Below are 13,382 nucleotides of genomic sequence, written 5' to 3'. Positions count from 1 at the left end.
ACGGACGCCACCACCAACTGGATCCCCCCTACTAGAGGCTGACCCTTGGGTCCCTCAAACGCCACAAACCCCAGCTGATGCAATTTTGCAGTCTAAGTTTGTACAGAATAGAATTGGAATTCATCAAGGAAGCTCCCCAACAACAGATAGCTTGGTCAGGGACACACACGTATATATCACCTGAAGCATACAGAACAATACTACAGCACGGCACATTGAACTATAAGCGCGGAAGGAAGCTGGTTGACTTTCTACATGCCTTGGGTGGGTAGTGATAAGCCACTCAACATATGAAGCCATTCCTCATCCCATCGCAGCATCATGTATGATTTGCCGCGCCTAATTATCCCATATCGAAAAATGCCTACAGTGCAGCATCCCCCCCCCCTTACACTCGCCATCAGCCCATTTGTTGAGAAACCAGACATCATATCTTCATCAGTTCACCCCGGGATTTATATCCCGTCACAAAGGTGTTCACTTCATGCCATTCACGGGCCCACTCGCAACGGGACCGTTCGCGACACCCTCTGGCTCAAAGTCCTCCTCATATTCGGTGTCCAGGTCCTCCCTGTCATCCTCCACAAATCCGCTGTCAACCTTCAAATGCCTCAGCCGCCTCCTCATATCATCCCGTTGCCAGTTCTGCCACCTAATCAGCGCCGCAGGCGCGTGCACCTTGAACCCATAGATCCTAGGACTGTAGCGTTCGTAGCTCTTGGCGGGCATCAGAGCTGGGTACACCTGGAACAGGATGTTGTGGAAGCTGGTCCCGAAGTACGCGCCGTCGATGGCAGCGTGGCGCGAGGACTTTGGGTTGTAGATGTCTTCGCACTTGGCGCAGTAGAGCTTCACGGCTTTGATGTTGGGGTTGTCCGACTGGCCCATGGGAAGGAGGGGTTGTGATTTGCACATGACGCGTGGACATTTGCCAAAGTCGTTCTTCTTATACTTGTCCAGCTGGTGCAGTGTTAGCCAATATATCCATATACATAGTTCGAGAAAAAAACCCATACCATCTTTGCCAGCCCTCGAGTCGTTACAATGTATCTTGCGTGAACAAGGCCGTATAGGTGCCTAGCAGATTTCTCAATCGTCTCCCTCATATCATCGTCGCAGTCCAGATCGAAGACATCAGTAACCAAGTCGAGTGCATACTGATAGTATTGCACTTCCGTATTAAGCCCCGTCAAGTTGAACCGATCCGTCAAGTACTCCTCGTCGATCTCACAGAAATACTCGTTACCCCGTGATGAGATGAACTGTAGAGCGAAGTCAGCCATTGTTTCTTGCATTTGACAACACAACTAAGATGTGAACCATATCGCTCCATATGTGTGGAAGCCAACCAGACAAGGGTGGCTTTACACGGTCCGACGAGTGATCGGGCGACGATGGGATAAACTTGGGGGCGGCTGGTGGGAGTTCCTTGGTCTCGCGCCCAAAAAGTTTGCGTCTGAGCCTAAGGCGATCTGGGGAAATAGATTGCATTTCGTCGGCGCCGATAGAACTAGGTTATCCTTTGAAGTCTTCTATTTATTCCTGTAGACGTGCACGTTGGATTGGGCGCAAGTTCTTCAAAGCTGCGGAAAGACAGCCTTCCTTGGCCGATCGGCGCGAGACAATGGTCGAATTTTGCGCCCCTCCCATCGCGCCTTCCCATCGTCCAAATAAGCAGCAGTGTGCCTGCCATCGCACTTGCTCAAAGAAGAGGTTATAAACAGAAGGAACGATCATGATAGACCTACCCAGTCTCTCCAGTAACTAGTGTAATCGCTATCGGTTTCGCTATTGAAGTCGTCCATTTCGTGGGCCTGTTGGACAGGCAGTCGCGACTGAGTCTGCTGCCGCTTCCTGCGCTCCGCCGGGTGTTGCGAAAGAGCAGAGGTGTTGATACGGAAGGCTGCGTTGCGTGGAGCCCGCTTTGGTTGAGGAAGTTGCGTTGTTTTGTGCGTGGGGGGAAAGCGGGCGCCGCTTGTTATAATCTGATCTGATGTCAACACCCCTTGTCGCGATTAAACTCGAAGGCGCGCTACAGCCGATTCCGACAATTTCTACAACAATTTTCCAGAAGCCACTTTTATTGAACGTTTTACAACAAAAGCAGTTCTAAATTCTTTTGAATTTGGGTAAGGTCATTATTTTATATTGTCGAATCCCTCGATCATACTATGCTCCCAATACATAGTCTATTCTATATACAAACAAAAACTATGGAAATGAGTAGTAGTCTGGCCTGCTCGGGTCTTGGCGTAACCCTCCATCACTACTATTATTCGACAGTTGTCCCGGACTTACAGTACCACTGCCAGATCGGTCCGAACCATCGTGTATCCCTAAGCCTGTCGGCAAACTATGCCTACCCGATCGCCGTGGCGGTTTCAGGGTCGTGCCTTTTAAAAGGGAGCCCACGCGCTCAACATCCGTCGTGGGGCTCCGCATATCAACCAGCTCCAGTGCCTCCCTCAAAGTCGCACCGCTTTCATCCAAGGCTGTTAGGAAGCGTGCCAGCTCCTTGCACAACTCCCAGTCACCTTCGTCTCTGGCTCTGCCAAGTAATCGAACAAGCTGCTCGGAGCTTGAGGACAGCTCCTCGAAGGTATGTAAGACTAGCAGATATCCTCCTGCTGTCTTCAAAGATCCCTGCTGCAAAGACTCTTCGAAAAGGGTTGCGGGAGGCGGTAGGTATGCAAACAGTGTTCGCCAGGATCGCACTTCTGTCTTCCTCGTGCACTGCACAATAATATCTAAATATTGTGGGAAAGAGGACAGGAATGAAACCACACCAGGTAGTAGCGCTTGATCAGGGCGGGGCGGATTATCGACTTCATCATCCAGTACATCGTGTAGCAAAACTTCCAAGGCGTGAGGGAAATATTCAAGATGTCGATACTGATGGGCGAGGTGAAGCGCCGCCGTCGAATCATAGCGAGATAAGTGGAATTTGAGCACTGGAGGTATGAATAAATGTGTCTGGTAAACAGTTAGTAATTACGACTAGAGCGGCAGGGGATATATCATACCCTTATTGCAAAACGGAAGAAGGCGAAGTTGATGTCTCTACGTTGCACCAACTCGGGCTCAACGCCTATTAATATCCCCTTGTTTAGTGAGATAGACAAGGGGTAAAAATCTGTGGCAAAGTGAACAGTTGATGGGAGTTCTCGGGCCAAATCAGAAGGCGCCGACCGTAACACGTCTTGGACATCAGGCCATGCGTTCATTTCTTGTCCATCAAACATCCATAGAGAATCCTTCAGGCCTTGAGCCTCGAAACCATTCATAGATGTACCTGTATTTGAAGACCCTGATGTTGCCACACCCTGAGATTTCTCGTCGGGCAAATCTCTCGTAAGAGCAAAATACTCGATATTATGAGCGATAACTCGCATATCATATTTTAATTGCACTTCTTCGTTAAATGATGGTTGTAGAAGTACCAACTTCCCATCCACTAGAAACACCACAGTAGCAGTTGCCACATCTTGAGCTGGGTCCCCTTCGTTCATTTGTTTGTCAGGCAAGATCCAACTGAGTCCCCTGACCCGAGCTGGCGATCTGACAATTCCATGGAAAGCAATTTGGCCAACCTGGACAAGTTTGATCTTCCCATCAATGGGTGTAAAAATATAGTGGTAGAGTAAGTTGTCATATGTGTAGACAAGCAATGAATCCTCCCCGGAAGGAGACACGAGTACAATTGGCGCTGGTAGGCGGACTGCGTGTTTCACAGACGAGTTTCCAAGAGGTGCATCTCGAGGGTATAGTCTAACCTCGTAAGAATCACCGGCCTCGACGGCTGCAACGAGGATATGCTGATACCAGCACATACCCCCGCGAACCACAAAACTATTTTCCTCGTTCCCGTCGTCAAATGTTTTCCATCGGCCACTGGATATGCTATAGTGCGCGAGACCTCGTCGACCAGCGACTGCCACATATCTCCCGTCGAGAGATATCACCGAGCACCTGATTGGCCATTGATCAGTGAGATAGTTCGTAGGAATCTGGGCATGGTGCCACAAAGATGACTCTGCGGATATCGTAGTAAGATCAGGTAAATCATAACCTCGGTACACCATTATCGAGTCCCTAGTCTGAAGCATTGTTCGTGATATGTTCGATGCAGTAAAACACCCAGTAATCGAACTGCGTGACATTTCCAAGATCCAAAGTCTATCATCGTTGGGCCCAACGAGAAGTATCTCGGAGCCGCCAGGGAGCCATGTCCCTTTGCTTACTCCATAGAGCCATCCCTCATCGCCGTTTTTGGCGGCCCCTAGGTTGGCAGCGAAGCTTGTGCTTTGAGGTTTACCGAACACACTCCAGGATGCCCAGCCTTCTTCAAAGCCGGCGAAGAGGCAATATCCATCAGGAGAGTATGCCAAGAAAGTTATCTTCCCTGAAGTAGCACTTGACACTGAAGTTCTTTGAGTGTGAGATAAGGGTATGTTTCCAGCGTAATCTTTTGCTGCGTAGACATCAATTCTGCAGTCCGCACGTGCAACAGCAATTAAAGAAAATCGGGCATTTATAGCCACCTTCGTGGCATGAGTCGTTTCGCTCTTTGGATCGTGGAAGCAATATCCCTTAAAGAGCTTGCTTGTGCTGGTAGACTTCTTTGCTGTGTTGCCTGTGTCTTGTGGTTCTGCTTTCATGGCTTCCCTCGATTCGACTAGTCGTTGCACAGCAAAGGCCTTACCGTCACTGGTTATCCATGCCGACAAATTCATCGGGCGATCATAAATCATGTCCAAAACGGTGACTTTTTTGGGCAGCCATGCCATCTTGCTCAGAAGCTCGGTACTGGTTTGGTTACCAGTGCTATCCGGAGCCCATCTTATACACTGCACTGCAGGTGGCTTGGTGGTTGCAACAACCAGTTCTTCGTCGAGCGCCAAAGCTCTCTCAATGCCCGCATCAACCTTAATCACCATCCGAAATCGAACACTGACTTCACGCACTCCGCCACCCTCGCCAGGGCCCCATAGTATTCTATCGCTTTGGTTTCTAGCGCCAGTAAAGTTGCTTTGTCTTCTGGTGTTCACACTGGAATTTTCGGGGAAATGCGGCCTATAAGCGCGAGTATCTGGGTCGGTTGCCAATGAATAGGTGATAAGGTAACCTAGGGTAGTTTGAACGACGAATATGGCCGAGTCGGGGCGTATGAGGAGAGAGACATTCGGTCCATAAGTTTCGAGGGAACCAGGCGAACGTACAACAACCGCCAGTATTGCTGTTGGCTATCTATAATTAGCGGATGGATATTTCAACAAGTTAGGGAAGCAAGAAGCTGAATACCTTTGTTTGCCATATTGTCATCGAAGTTGCTGTAATAACTGCAAACAGGTGCCCTGTCCTAGACATTTGAAGTCCCAATATGGGCTGCCTCCCTGCTTCTCGAATCGAATCATTGTGTCCGTCTTCCAAATCGTCAAGAGACGTGGCTGGTGGCCCGCGTTGAGCATCGTGTTCCACGGGTTGAATAGCGGGGGTGCGAGGAGTGGTTGGAGTCAGATGCCCAGAGAGTAACTCGTCACCATCTTGGGCATTGTCTGAAGCTGCGCTTGAGGCATTGAGATATGAGGTGCTCTGGGGAGCATTGGGAGGCTCTACATCATCATTGGAGTGATGGATGCGGCCTTTCGAGGTGGAGCTATTGGAAGCGGCGTATATCCGGGGAGCTCCAACGGGCCAGTACATGGCTCAGTGATGGCGCGCGAGGCCTCATTCGAATCAACGCATGCCTTGTAGGCAATATTGCTGCTTCGAGAGCACAAGACGAGAATTGAGGCCCCGAGTTGTCAATTCACAGCTTATAGCCATAAATCGAAAAGGTGATCAAACAGGAACAGGTATGGCGCCGAGATTGGCTAAGCGTACTCGTATGCAACGACCTTGAGGTACCCCAGTGTCCCGTGGTCCGCGCGTCGATATTGAAGATCTAAGATAGAGATAGAGCCAGGCCGATCGATCACTTAGACTCGCTCTATTTTGTCTACATTTGTGCACAATTGTTTAATTCCTCGAGCCTGTGCCATATATTTGTTTTTGAGAAGGCAGGCATATAGCCCGAAGTTTCATACCTGACCTTTGTACGTATTCTCTCAGTCCCAAAACGCGTGACATCAAAGGCTTACAAGTCCTTATAGTATAAAGACAACAGCCCACTGAGGCAATCGTGCTGCTAGCTGTGGGAGGCTTCTTGCAGATTCTCTACGGTCCATATCCTGGCCCTTGTTTGAACCGACTGCCAGTGTTTCCTTTTAGCAGGAAGGGGCAATGGCGCCCATGAGGCCAAGGCCCAGCCTCTCCAAGGAGCGGTTCCCCGCGGTTTTCAGTAACCTTAAAACCCAAACCTACCATGACCCGTCTGCTCGTGGTGTTGGGTCACACGCGTAAGCTCCTCTATTTTCCTGAAATTTTATGTCTCTTGGTAAAGAAACACCATTGCCCCGCTTCGTGTATGGCACGAGAGCCAACAAAGGGTGCCTGGGCCGTTGCTCAAAACTACGAGTTGCTGCCTTTTTTTCTTTTTCATTTACAATATATCTCTGCGGAATAATGCCGATTGTACAGAGTTTTAAAATGTTTCTCCTATTTCCCGATGACCCCCCGACGACTGAGCAAGGCCAAGCGGTATGATTGCGTGTCTTTCATGACGACTACTTCTAAAATCAGGGGATTCCTGGTTAATCAAGGCAATAAGAAGCTAAATTTTATTGTTATAGGATACGATGTTTAGACTGGAACCCCCTGGGAACACTCATTGCTTCCGGTTCAGCAGACCGTACCCTTAGAGTCTGGAACCCCGACAGGCCAAATGTCCGCTATTCAACCGAGCTGAAAGGACACGATGCCAGCATCGAGAAAGTAGCATTCAACCCAGTCAAAGATGCCGAGCTATGTAGTTTGAGCGCAGATGGAGTCTTAAAGCTGTGGGATGTGCGAACGAAAACCTGTATCAATGAGCTCAAACAACTTGGATCGGCTGTTTCGCTGGTGTGGCATCCGGACGGCGAGGGCATTATTGTAGGCAATAAGGTATGCAAAAGAACTATCGATCGCATGCTCATATCTAATACTTTCTTTAGACGGATACCCTCTTCTTCATAGACCCGACACAGTTCAAAGTGGTGGCTGAGCGTGCACAAGACGTGCAAACAAACGAGATCGCCTTCTGCTGGAGTGGAAAGAGGATATTTGTTTCAACGGGAGAGGGCCGTGTTAAAATACTGAGCTATCCCGACCTTCAACCCGTCTTTCAGTGCGGATGGGAAGATAAGCCCCTCACATTAAACGGCCACACATCCTCGTGCCTATCGCTGGCATTACAACCAACAGCTCGCTTTCTAGCGAGCGGCGGGTCAGATTCAATCATATCACTCTGGGACACAAAAGACTGGCTTTGCCAGAGGACGCTGATTGACATGACTGGACCAGTCCGAAACATCAGCTTTTCATGGGACGGGATGTATGTGGTTGGAGGCAGCGACGAAGGAAACGGCTTGGAAATATCTCACGTAGAGACGGGGGAATCTGTTCACAGCGTGAAATCGCAGGCGCCGAGCCCGGTGGTGGCATGGCATCCGACGAAATATCAACTCGCATATACGGATTTTGGAGGCTTGAAGATCATTGGCATCGATTCGGATAAGAAGCATAACAACTGAGACCAGCAATTTGGGGTATCTGTTGATAGTAAGATACCTTAATTTAAGGAGTGTTCTGTAGAAATACCTGCTGTTTACTACTACAACCACGAGTTTCTACATCATTACTGTATGGCCATATGGTTCTTAGGAATCAGTTTCTAGAGTAAATAGCGATCTCTGCCATAGATGAATGCCACATCGGCACTTTACACTACTATCTCATCCCACAACACAGTAAATCAGTCAATGCCCGTTATCTCCGCGCAGTTGTAGCTAACAGACAGAGGTCCTACGGTCGATTGACGCATTCAGTCCTAGGCACTCATCACGAAGCATTGGAGGGCATCACGTAATATCGGAGGTCATCATAGAGCATCGGAGGCCATGAAGGCTACCCTCGAAGCGGGAGCAACTTTCTGGAATGGCGGCGACTTTACGGCACACATTATTACTCCTTGCATCTCCTTGCCGCCTATTTCACAAAGTACCCTGAGGATGCCAACAAGGTCGTACTCTCGATAAAATCGGGGTTCAAGACCGGTTTTGAGATTGATGGTAACCCAGAACACGTCCGCGATCGAGTCAATAACTGCAACAGGATCCTGGCAGGCACGAAGAAGATTGACATCTTCGAGTATGCTAGGGTGCCAACTAATGTTGATTTCTTCAGTGTGACGCTTAAAGAGCTACAGAAGTGTGTGGAGGGACTCATTGGAGGCATAGGCCTCAGTGAAGTCACAGCGGCTACTATCAACAAAAGTGCAGCAATCGCAAAGATTGACGCTGTGTAAGTGGAGTTAACCCTCTGGTCGACGGATATCTTGACCAATGGTGTCGTGGAAGCTTGCAGCGAGGCCAGTATCCCCGTTATTGCGGGAGTCTCATCGGTATATCTGAACTTGGAGATGCAGTACTGATACAAATATAGATATTCGCCGCTTGGACGTGGGATGTTCACCGGCCAGATCAAGTCTGCGGATGACATCTCAGAGGGCGATTTTCGTAGGAGGTTCCCGCGTTTCCAACAGGAGAACTTCCACCACAACATAGAGCTAGTTCAGCGACTCCAGGAGGTGTCCAATAGAAGTAGATGCACACCTGGGCAGCTTGCAATTGCATGGGTGAGGCAGGCAGGAAAGACAGTGAAGCGAAGCCCTCAGATCCTGCCCATTCCGGGAGCTACCAGGAAGGAGAGAGTCGTCGAGAATTGCAAGACCGTCACGCTCGACAAGAGTGCACTGGCGCACATTGAGAAGGTAGAAAGCATCAGGATTGGCACTGGTTCCAATATGACCGTGGTAATATATTTACATATAAGTTAGTAGTATTTTAGAGCATTGTAATTTAATATCGTGCTCACCGACATCAGCGTTAGGCAGTAGAAGGTCTTGAACAAAATCCGAAAAATATAAACATATAAGCAACTACATCGCAAGTTAGCATGCATGCCACGAGGTATTTCATGGCTAATGATAGAGTGCGAATTTGCATCAGAAATAGTGTAAAATGTGATAATCTGTCGCCTTGGGATCCCCGAAAGAATCGTACGAATTGCAGAACTCTTGGAAGAATATTCATCATGTGCAGGGAAAGAGAAGAGAGAAGTAGTATCATACCTTTTGATAGTAAATGCCCCCAGGTCCCCATGTACGGCATTAATATCCGCTACTTACCATCTCCATAACATTCCAGCAACAAAGTGGAATCAGAGATTCGAAATGATGTTCGTTTTTGAGGCTCGAGAAAAATCGACTTTTTGAAGGGGAGCATGGCCGACCCACCGACGCTATTCCCTAAGCGGTACTCCTGTATCGCGATGCCTCGCGATTTCTACTATCAGATGAGAGACTGAGCAACAAACGCAACGCCAGCTTCACCAGCGACAACCCAACACTGCAAACCACCACTCAATCGCCTCAAACAACTTACCTGGCAGCAGCACCAAACCTTCAAAATGGGTTCACGGAGCCCCTCTCCGGCGAGCTCGCCGCTCTCAAACGTAGACTCGGACGAAGCTGAATACTACCAACGACACATTGCAGCTTCACATCCCTCCAAACGACAGCGCCTTGACGGGGGCTCATTAGGAGCCACATCAGCCTCACACGATCCTAAATTCGACACCCTATCTTCAATATCCTCCGACACCTCTGGCGACGTGCCACAGTCCCCAAGTTCACTGCCGAAAGTGGACGACGAAGATGCACAGCAGGAACAGGTCACTGTGTGCGCGTGGGAAGGCTGCGATGGTGGAGATTTTAGTGATATGGACAGGCTAGTGACACACATACACAATGTCCATACCGAGCATAAAGGGAAGAGGAATACGTGCGAGTGGGCGAACTGCCCAAGGAAGAGCCATGCGCATGCCAGTGCGTACGCGTTAAGGGCACACATGAGAAGCCACACAAGGGAAAAGCCCTTTTTCTGCGCGTTGCCTGGTAGGTTACTTCCTATACGATGTTGCTGAACCCTCAAGCTAATAAGCAAATAGAATGCGACAGGTCCTTTACTCGCTCCGACGCCCTTGCAAAACACATGCGCATAGTTCACGAAACCGAAGCACTGCGCCCATCAGACCCAACCCCGAGGTCTATACTTCCGAAGTCAATGCAGCCGCAGGCGACAAAGGGCAGCAGCCGTCTCAAGATCATCATCAAGAACCAGGGTACCCGAGGCAGTGATGGGGGCCAGTCGCCCGCTCCTAGACGAGGACACGATGGTCTCACGCCCTTGACTGTAGATGATGGGTTTACACTGGACGAGCTGGCATTGGGAACGAAGGAGCTGTGGAGGTTACTGAGACGACAAGCACACTGGGCGGATGAGGAGGCGGAGTCTCTGAAACAAGAAATCGAGACGATGAATGAAATACGAGACAAGGAATGGCTGGAGAAGGAGATCCTGTTGGACCAGGTCATCAATAATGAGATGGATTGGTTTGAGAGGCGGAAGCATGTACTTGCAACGCTTCCAACGGTTGAGGAATTGAGGTCACAGACAATGGCGAAGATGGAGAAGGCAAGCAGTGGCAGTGGTAGTGGCAATAGTAAGGGTGGACGAGAAGAGAGAGAGGCGGAACAGAAGGTGGACCAGCGGGAGGCGGCGGCCGCCTTGGCCAGTCTGGCCCAACAGTAGAAGCAGCTTGCTTTCGACAAAGGATCGTTTGGCTTCCTTCTGTGTGTAGCTGGAGTGTTGGATTTGCACAAAGGAACCCCCTTTAGTGTGGCATGCACGGAGCGAATATTGGGCGTTTTGAACGGATAAATGATTATGATATTGGGATGGGAACTGGTAATGGCGGGTAGATTTGAAGGGACAATATCATATCAGATGGGCTGGCCTTGCTTGGGTTACGCTCCAACTTTGAGTTGTCATTAGCATAGAGCAACATGGAAACCGTATATTTCCCATATTCTACTATTACACCAAGCTGTTATCCCACTTTCGCGGTTCCGGGAGGGAAAGCCGGCCGATTTTAGAGATGCGAGAAAGGAGCAATCGCATATTGATAGTTTGACAGCAATTCGATGTATTCTACGAGCCTGCAGTTACTTTGGGTGATTGGTAGATATATTACCCCCACGCCGGACCAGAAAAGACATTGGGGGAGCGGCGTTGGTTCTCCGCTGGCAGTAATTATGCGGGGCATGGCAGGGTGACGGTCAACCCACGGCTCCAAATGTGCGGATATCGCGATTTCATGGCGGGGGACAAAACGATGCAAAGTTACATGGAAAGTATTGAGTATTGAGAATAATAAAGAAATAGTTAGATATATCGAAACCCGAATTGGTTAAACTGAGCTGCTAGATGAGAGGCTTTGGGGATAGGGAAGGCCGTTGGGCGTTGTGACAATTATATTTCCATAGAGCGCGGGGTAACGGCAGGCGAGTTGGGGGAAAACAAAAGACATCGAACCAAGTAGAAAGGGACCTGACGCTAAGAGTATCAGTGGGAAACTTGGTCTTGTTGCATTCCTGGGGGTCGTATCTAGTAGCTATAAAGTATATTAGGTGTATGCCGTCGCCTGGGCCTGTATTCTTTCAACATCATCTTTATCAGCCTCGCACTTCAGACCAGGGAGTGTATTTTATCCAGACAGCACCACTCTAATTGAACACTACTGCCTCCTTGCTACTTCCCAAACTACATATAATACTTCACTTTCAAAGACTCCGCCATGTCCAAGCCAAAGGTGCTCCTCCTGGGTGTGATTGACCAGTATGTTTCCTATAACGTTTCCCCTCGCATCCGTCGACGACACTGACCCCTCATTTTCCCAGTGCTCACAAGGACTGGTCCGATCTCGCGTCAATTACCGATGTTCTCCAGCCTACCTCTACCAACAGAGCAGACTTCATCAAGGAAGCCCAGGGCGGTGCATTTGACGGCGTTGTCGCTGCATACAGAACCTTCCAATCGGTCTCCATAACTGGGCTCATAGACGAAGAGCTCGTCAGCTCGCTGCCCAAGAGCTTGAAGTACCTCTCCCACAATGGTACGCTCTATTTCCTTCAATCATATATACTCAACATTCCATTGCCGACTGGACACTGCGGGGCATGGCAATAGAAAACTACAAGAGAGTTACGGGCTAACCAAACACAGGGGCTGGATACGATCAAATCGACGTCAACGCCTGCACCAAGCACGACATCCGCGTCTCCAATACTCCCTCAGCCGTCGACGATGCCAGCGCCGACGCAAGCATGTTCCTGATTCTCGGCGCCCTGCGCAACTTCAACACCAGCATGGTCGCTCTGCGCGCCGGCAACTGGCGCGGTAACCCCAACCCATCCCTAGGCCACGACCCCCAGGGCAAGGTCCTCGGTATTCTCGGTATGGGCGGAATTGGACGTAACCTCAAGATCAAGGCTGAGGCCTTCGGATTGTCCGTGCAATACCACAACCGCACGCAGCTCAGCGAGGAGCTGTCAGGGGGAGCGAAGTATGTTAGCTTCGAGGAGCTGCTGGCGACGAGTGATGTGCTTAGCTTGAACTTGCCGCTGAATGTGAGTAATTCGTTCTTGTTTTAGGGGGTTATAACTGATAGGGACAGAAAAACACACGCCACATCATCTCTACGCCGCAATTCGAGCAGATGAAGGATGGAATCGTGATCGTCAACACGGCACGCGGTGCGGTTATTGACGAGGCAGCGCTGGTGGAGGCATTGAACTCTGGTAAGGTGAGGTCGGCAGGCTTGGACGTGTATGAGGAGGAGCCAAAGATTCACCCCGGGCTCGTGGCTTGCGAGCGTGCGATTCTGCTGCCCCATATGGGAACCTGGACCATGGAGACGCAAACGAAGATGGAGGTGTGGACGATTGAGAATTTGAAGATGGCTATTCAGTCAGGAACACTGAAGAGCCCGGTGTGGGAGCAGAAGGATATGTGAGGTTGCCGACGACGGGGCATATAGAGTCTCAGGTGTTGGATTGAAGAGAAGATCGGACCTGACCGCAAATAGAATACAAGGGGAGACTGGCCTGCAAGATATGAAGGGTCATAAAGAATAAGGACTGTATATTCAAATATACAGGGACAATATATAACTTCATGATAGCTGTCATTGCTGCCGCCTTTCATAATGCATGCCGATGTGCCGCGAAGCATGCTAAACGATAGCACAGAAGAATACCACAGTCCAAGAATCTCCAACTGCAAAATTGTTTTCACTTCAGGCTCGTAGTAGAAGCCTAATGAGAGACCAACTACATCGCT

General features: G+C 49.6%; 6 protein-coding genes across 6 annotated transcripts; 4 read left to right on the top strand and 2 right to left on the bottom strand.

The window, feature by feature from the left end:
* Positions 1-222: 222 nt before the first annotated feature.
* On the bottom strand, positions 223-2,135 carry CKB2 (casein kinase 2 regulatory subunit). The gene is made up of 3 exons (XM_024464673.1): positions 1,749-2,135; positions 1,017-1,262; positions 223-960 (listed from the first exon to the last, which is right to left on the bottom strand). The coding sequence occupies exons 1-3, from the start codon at positions 1,803-1,805 to the stop codon at positions 478-480; spliced, it is 786 nt and encodes a 261-aa protein (XP_024328095.1). The 5' UTR covers positions 1,806-2,135; the 3' UTR covers positions 223-477.
* On the bottom strand, positions 2,128-5,861 carry VC83_00986 (uncharacterized protein). Its single transcript, XM_024464672.1, has 3 exons — positions 5,302-5,861; positions 3,024-5,243; positions 2,128-2,973 (listed from the first exon to the last, which is right to left on the bottom strand). The coding sequence occupies exons 1-3, from the start codon at positions 5,701-5,703 to the stop codon at positions 2,212-2,214; spliced, it is 3,384 nt and encodes a 1,127-aa protein (XP_024328094.1). The 5' UTR covers positions 5,704-5,861; the 3' UTR covers positions 2,128-2,211.
* VC83_00985 (uncharacterized protein) lies at positions 5,862-7,831 on the top strand. Its single transcript, XM_024464671.1, has 4 exons — positions 5,862-6,095; positions 6,153-6,398; positions 6,732-7,044; positions 7,095-7,831. The coding sequence occupies exons 2-4, from the start codon at positions 6,283-6,285 to the stop codon at positions 7,671-7,673; spliced, it is 1,008 nt and encodes a 335-aa protein (XP_024327997.1). The 5' UTR covers positions 5,862-6,095; positions 6,153-6,282; the 3' UTR covers positions 7,674-7,831.
* A 10-nt stretch (positions 7,832-7,841) lies between these two features.
* On the top strand, positions 7,842-8,977 carry PLR1 (Pyridoxine 4-dehydrogenase; the record flags this gene model as incomplete). Its single annotated transcript, XM_024464670.1, has 4 exons — positions 7,842-7,889; positions 7,940-8,004; positions 8,059-8,442; positions 8,584-8,977. The coding sequence occupies 4 exons, from the start codon at positions 7,842-7,844 to the stop codon at positions 8,975-8,977; spliced, it is 891 nt and encodes a 296-aa protein (XP_024328093.1).
* Positions 8,978-9,442: 465 nt separating this feature from the next.
* On the top strand, positions 9,443-11,198 carry VC83_00983 (uncharacterized protein). Its single transcript, XM_024464669.1, has 2 exons — positions 9,443-10,096; positions 10,150-11,198. Exons 1-2 carry the CDS (start codon positions 9,610-9,612, stop codon positions 10,791-10,793), a joined length of 1,131 nt encoding a protein of 376 aa, XP_024328092.1. The 5' UTR covers positions 9,443-9,609; the 3' UTR covers positions 10,794-11,198.
* Positions 11,199-11,838: 640 nt separating this feature from the next.
* Positions 11,839-13,056, top strand: VC83_00982 (uncharacterized protein; the record flags this gene model as incomplete). Its single annotated transcript, XM_024464668.1, has 4 exons — positions 11,839-11,879; positions 11,942-12,156; positions 12,267-12,670; positions 12,718-13,056. The coding sequence occupies 4 exons, from the start codon at positions 11,839-11,841 to the stop codon at positions 13,054-13,056; spliced, it is 999 nt and encodes a 332-aa protein (XP_024328091.1).
* Positions 13,057-13,382: the final 326 nt, after the last annotated feature.

This window comes from Pseudogymnoascus destructans (genome assembly GCF_001641265.1).
Source record: "Pseudogymnoascus destructans isolate 20631-21 unplaced genomic scaffold scaffold_2, whole genome shotgun sequence".
In the NCBI taxonomy this organism is placed as follows: domain Eukaryota; kingdom Fungi; phylum Ascomycota; class Leotiomycetes; order Thelebolales; family Thelebolaceae; genus Pseudogymnoascus; species Pseudogymnoascus destructans.
The sequence above is the reverse complement of the archived record's forward strand: the minus strand, read 5'-3'. Positions and strand labels throughout refer to the sequence as shown.

Excerpts from the sequence above, each read along its gene's own strand:
- CKB2 (XM_024464673.1), bottom strand. The coding sequence starts at position 1,805 with ATGGACGACTTCAATAGCGAAACCGATAGCGATTACACTAGTTACTGG. Across the intron at positions 1,263-1,748 it reads CTAGTTACTGGAGAGACTGG|TTCATCTCATCACGGGGTAA; the intron begins GTAGGTCTATCA and ends TTCGCTCTACAG. Across the intron at positions 961-1,016 it reads CTCGAGGGCTGGCAAAGATG|CTGGACAAGTATAAGAAGAA; the intron begins GTATGGGTTTTT and ends ACACTGCACCAG.
- VC83_00986 (XM_024464672.1), bottom strand. The coding sequence starts at position 5,703 with ATGTACTGGCCCGTTGGAGCTCCCCGGATATACGCCGCTTCCAATAGC. Across the intron at positions 5,244-5,301 it reads TGACAATATGGCAAACAAAG|CCAACAGCAATACTGGCGGT; the intron begins GTATTCAGCTTC and ends AATTATAGATAG. Across the intron at positions 2,974-3,023 it reads TCTTCCGTTTTGCAATAAGG|ACACATTTATTCATACCTCC; the intron begins GTATGATATATC and ends ACTGTTTACCAG.
- VC83_00985 (XM_024464671.1), top strand. The coding sequence starts at position 6,283 with ATGGCGCCCATGAGGCCAAGGCCCAGCCTCTCCAAGGAGCGGTTCCCC. Across the intron at positions 6,399-6,731 it reads CGTGGTGTTGGGTCACACGC|GATACGATGTTTAGACTGGA; the intron begins GTAAGCTCCTCT and ends TTATTGTTATAG. Across the intron at positions 7,045-7,094 it reads GCATTATTGTAGGCAATAAG|ACGGATACCCTCTTCTTCAT; the intron begins GTATGCAAAAGA and ends TACTTTCTTTAG.
- VC83_00983 (XM_024464669.1), top strand. The coding sequence starts at position 9,610 with ATGGGTTCACGGAGCCCCTCTCCGGCGAGCTCGCCGCTCTCAAACGTA. Across the intron at positions 10,097-10,149 it reads CTTTTTCTGCGCGTTGCCTG|AATGCGACAGGTCCTTTACT; the intron begins GTAGGTTACTTC and ends ATAAGCAAATAG.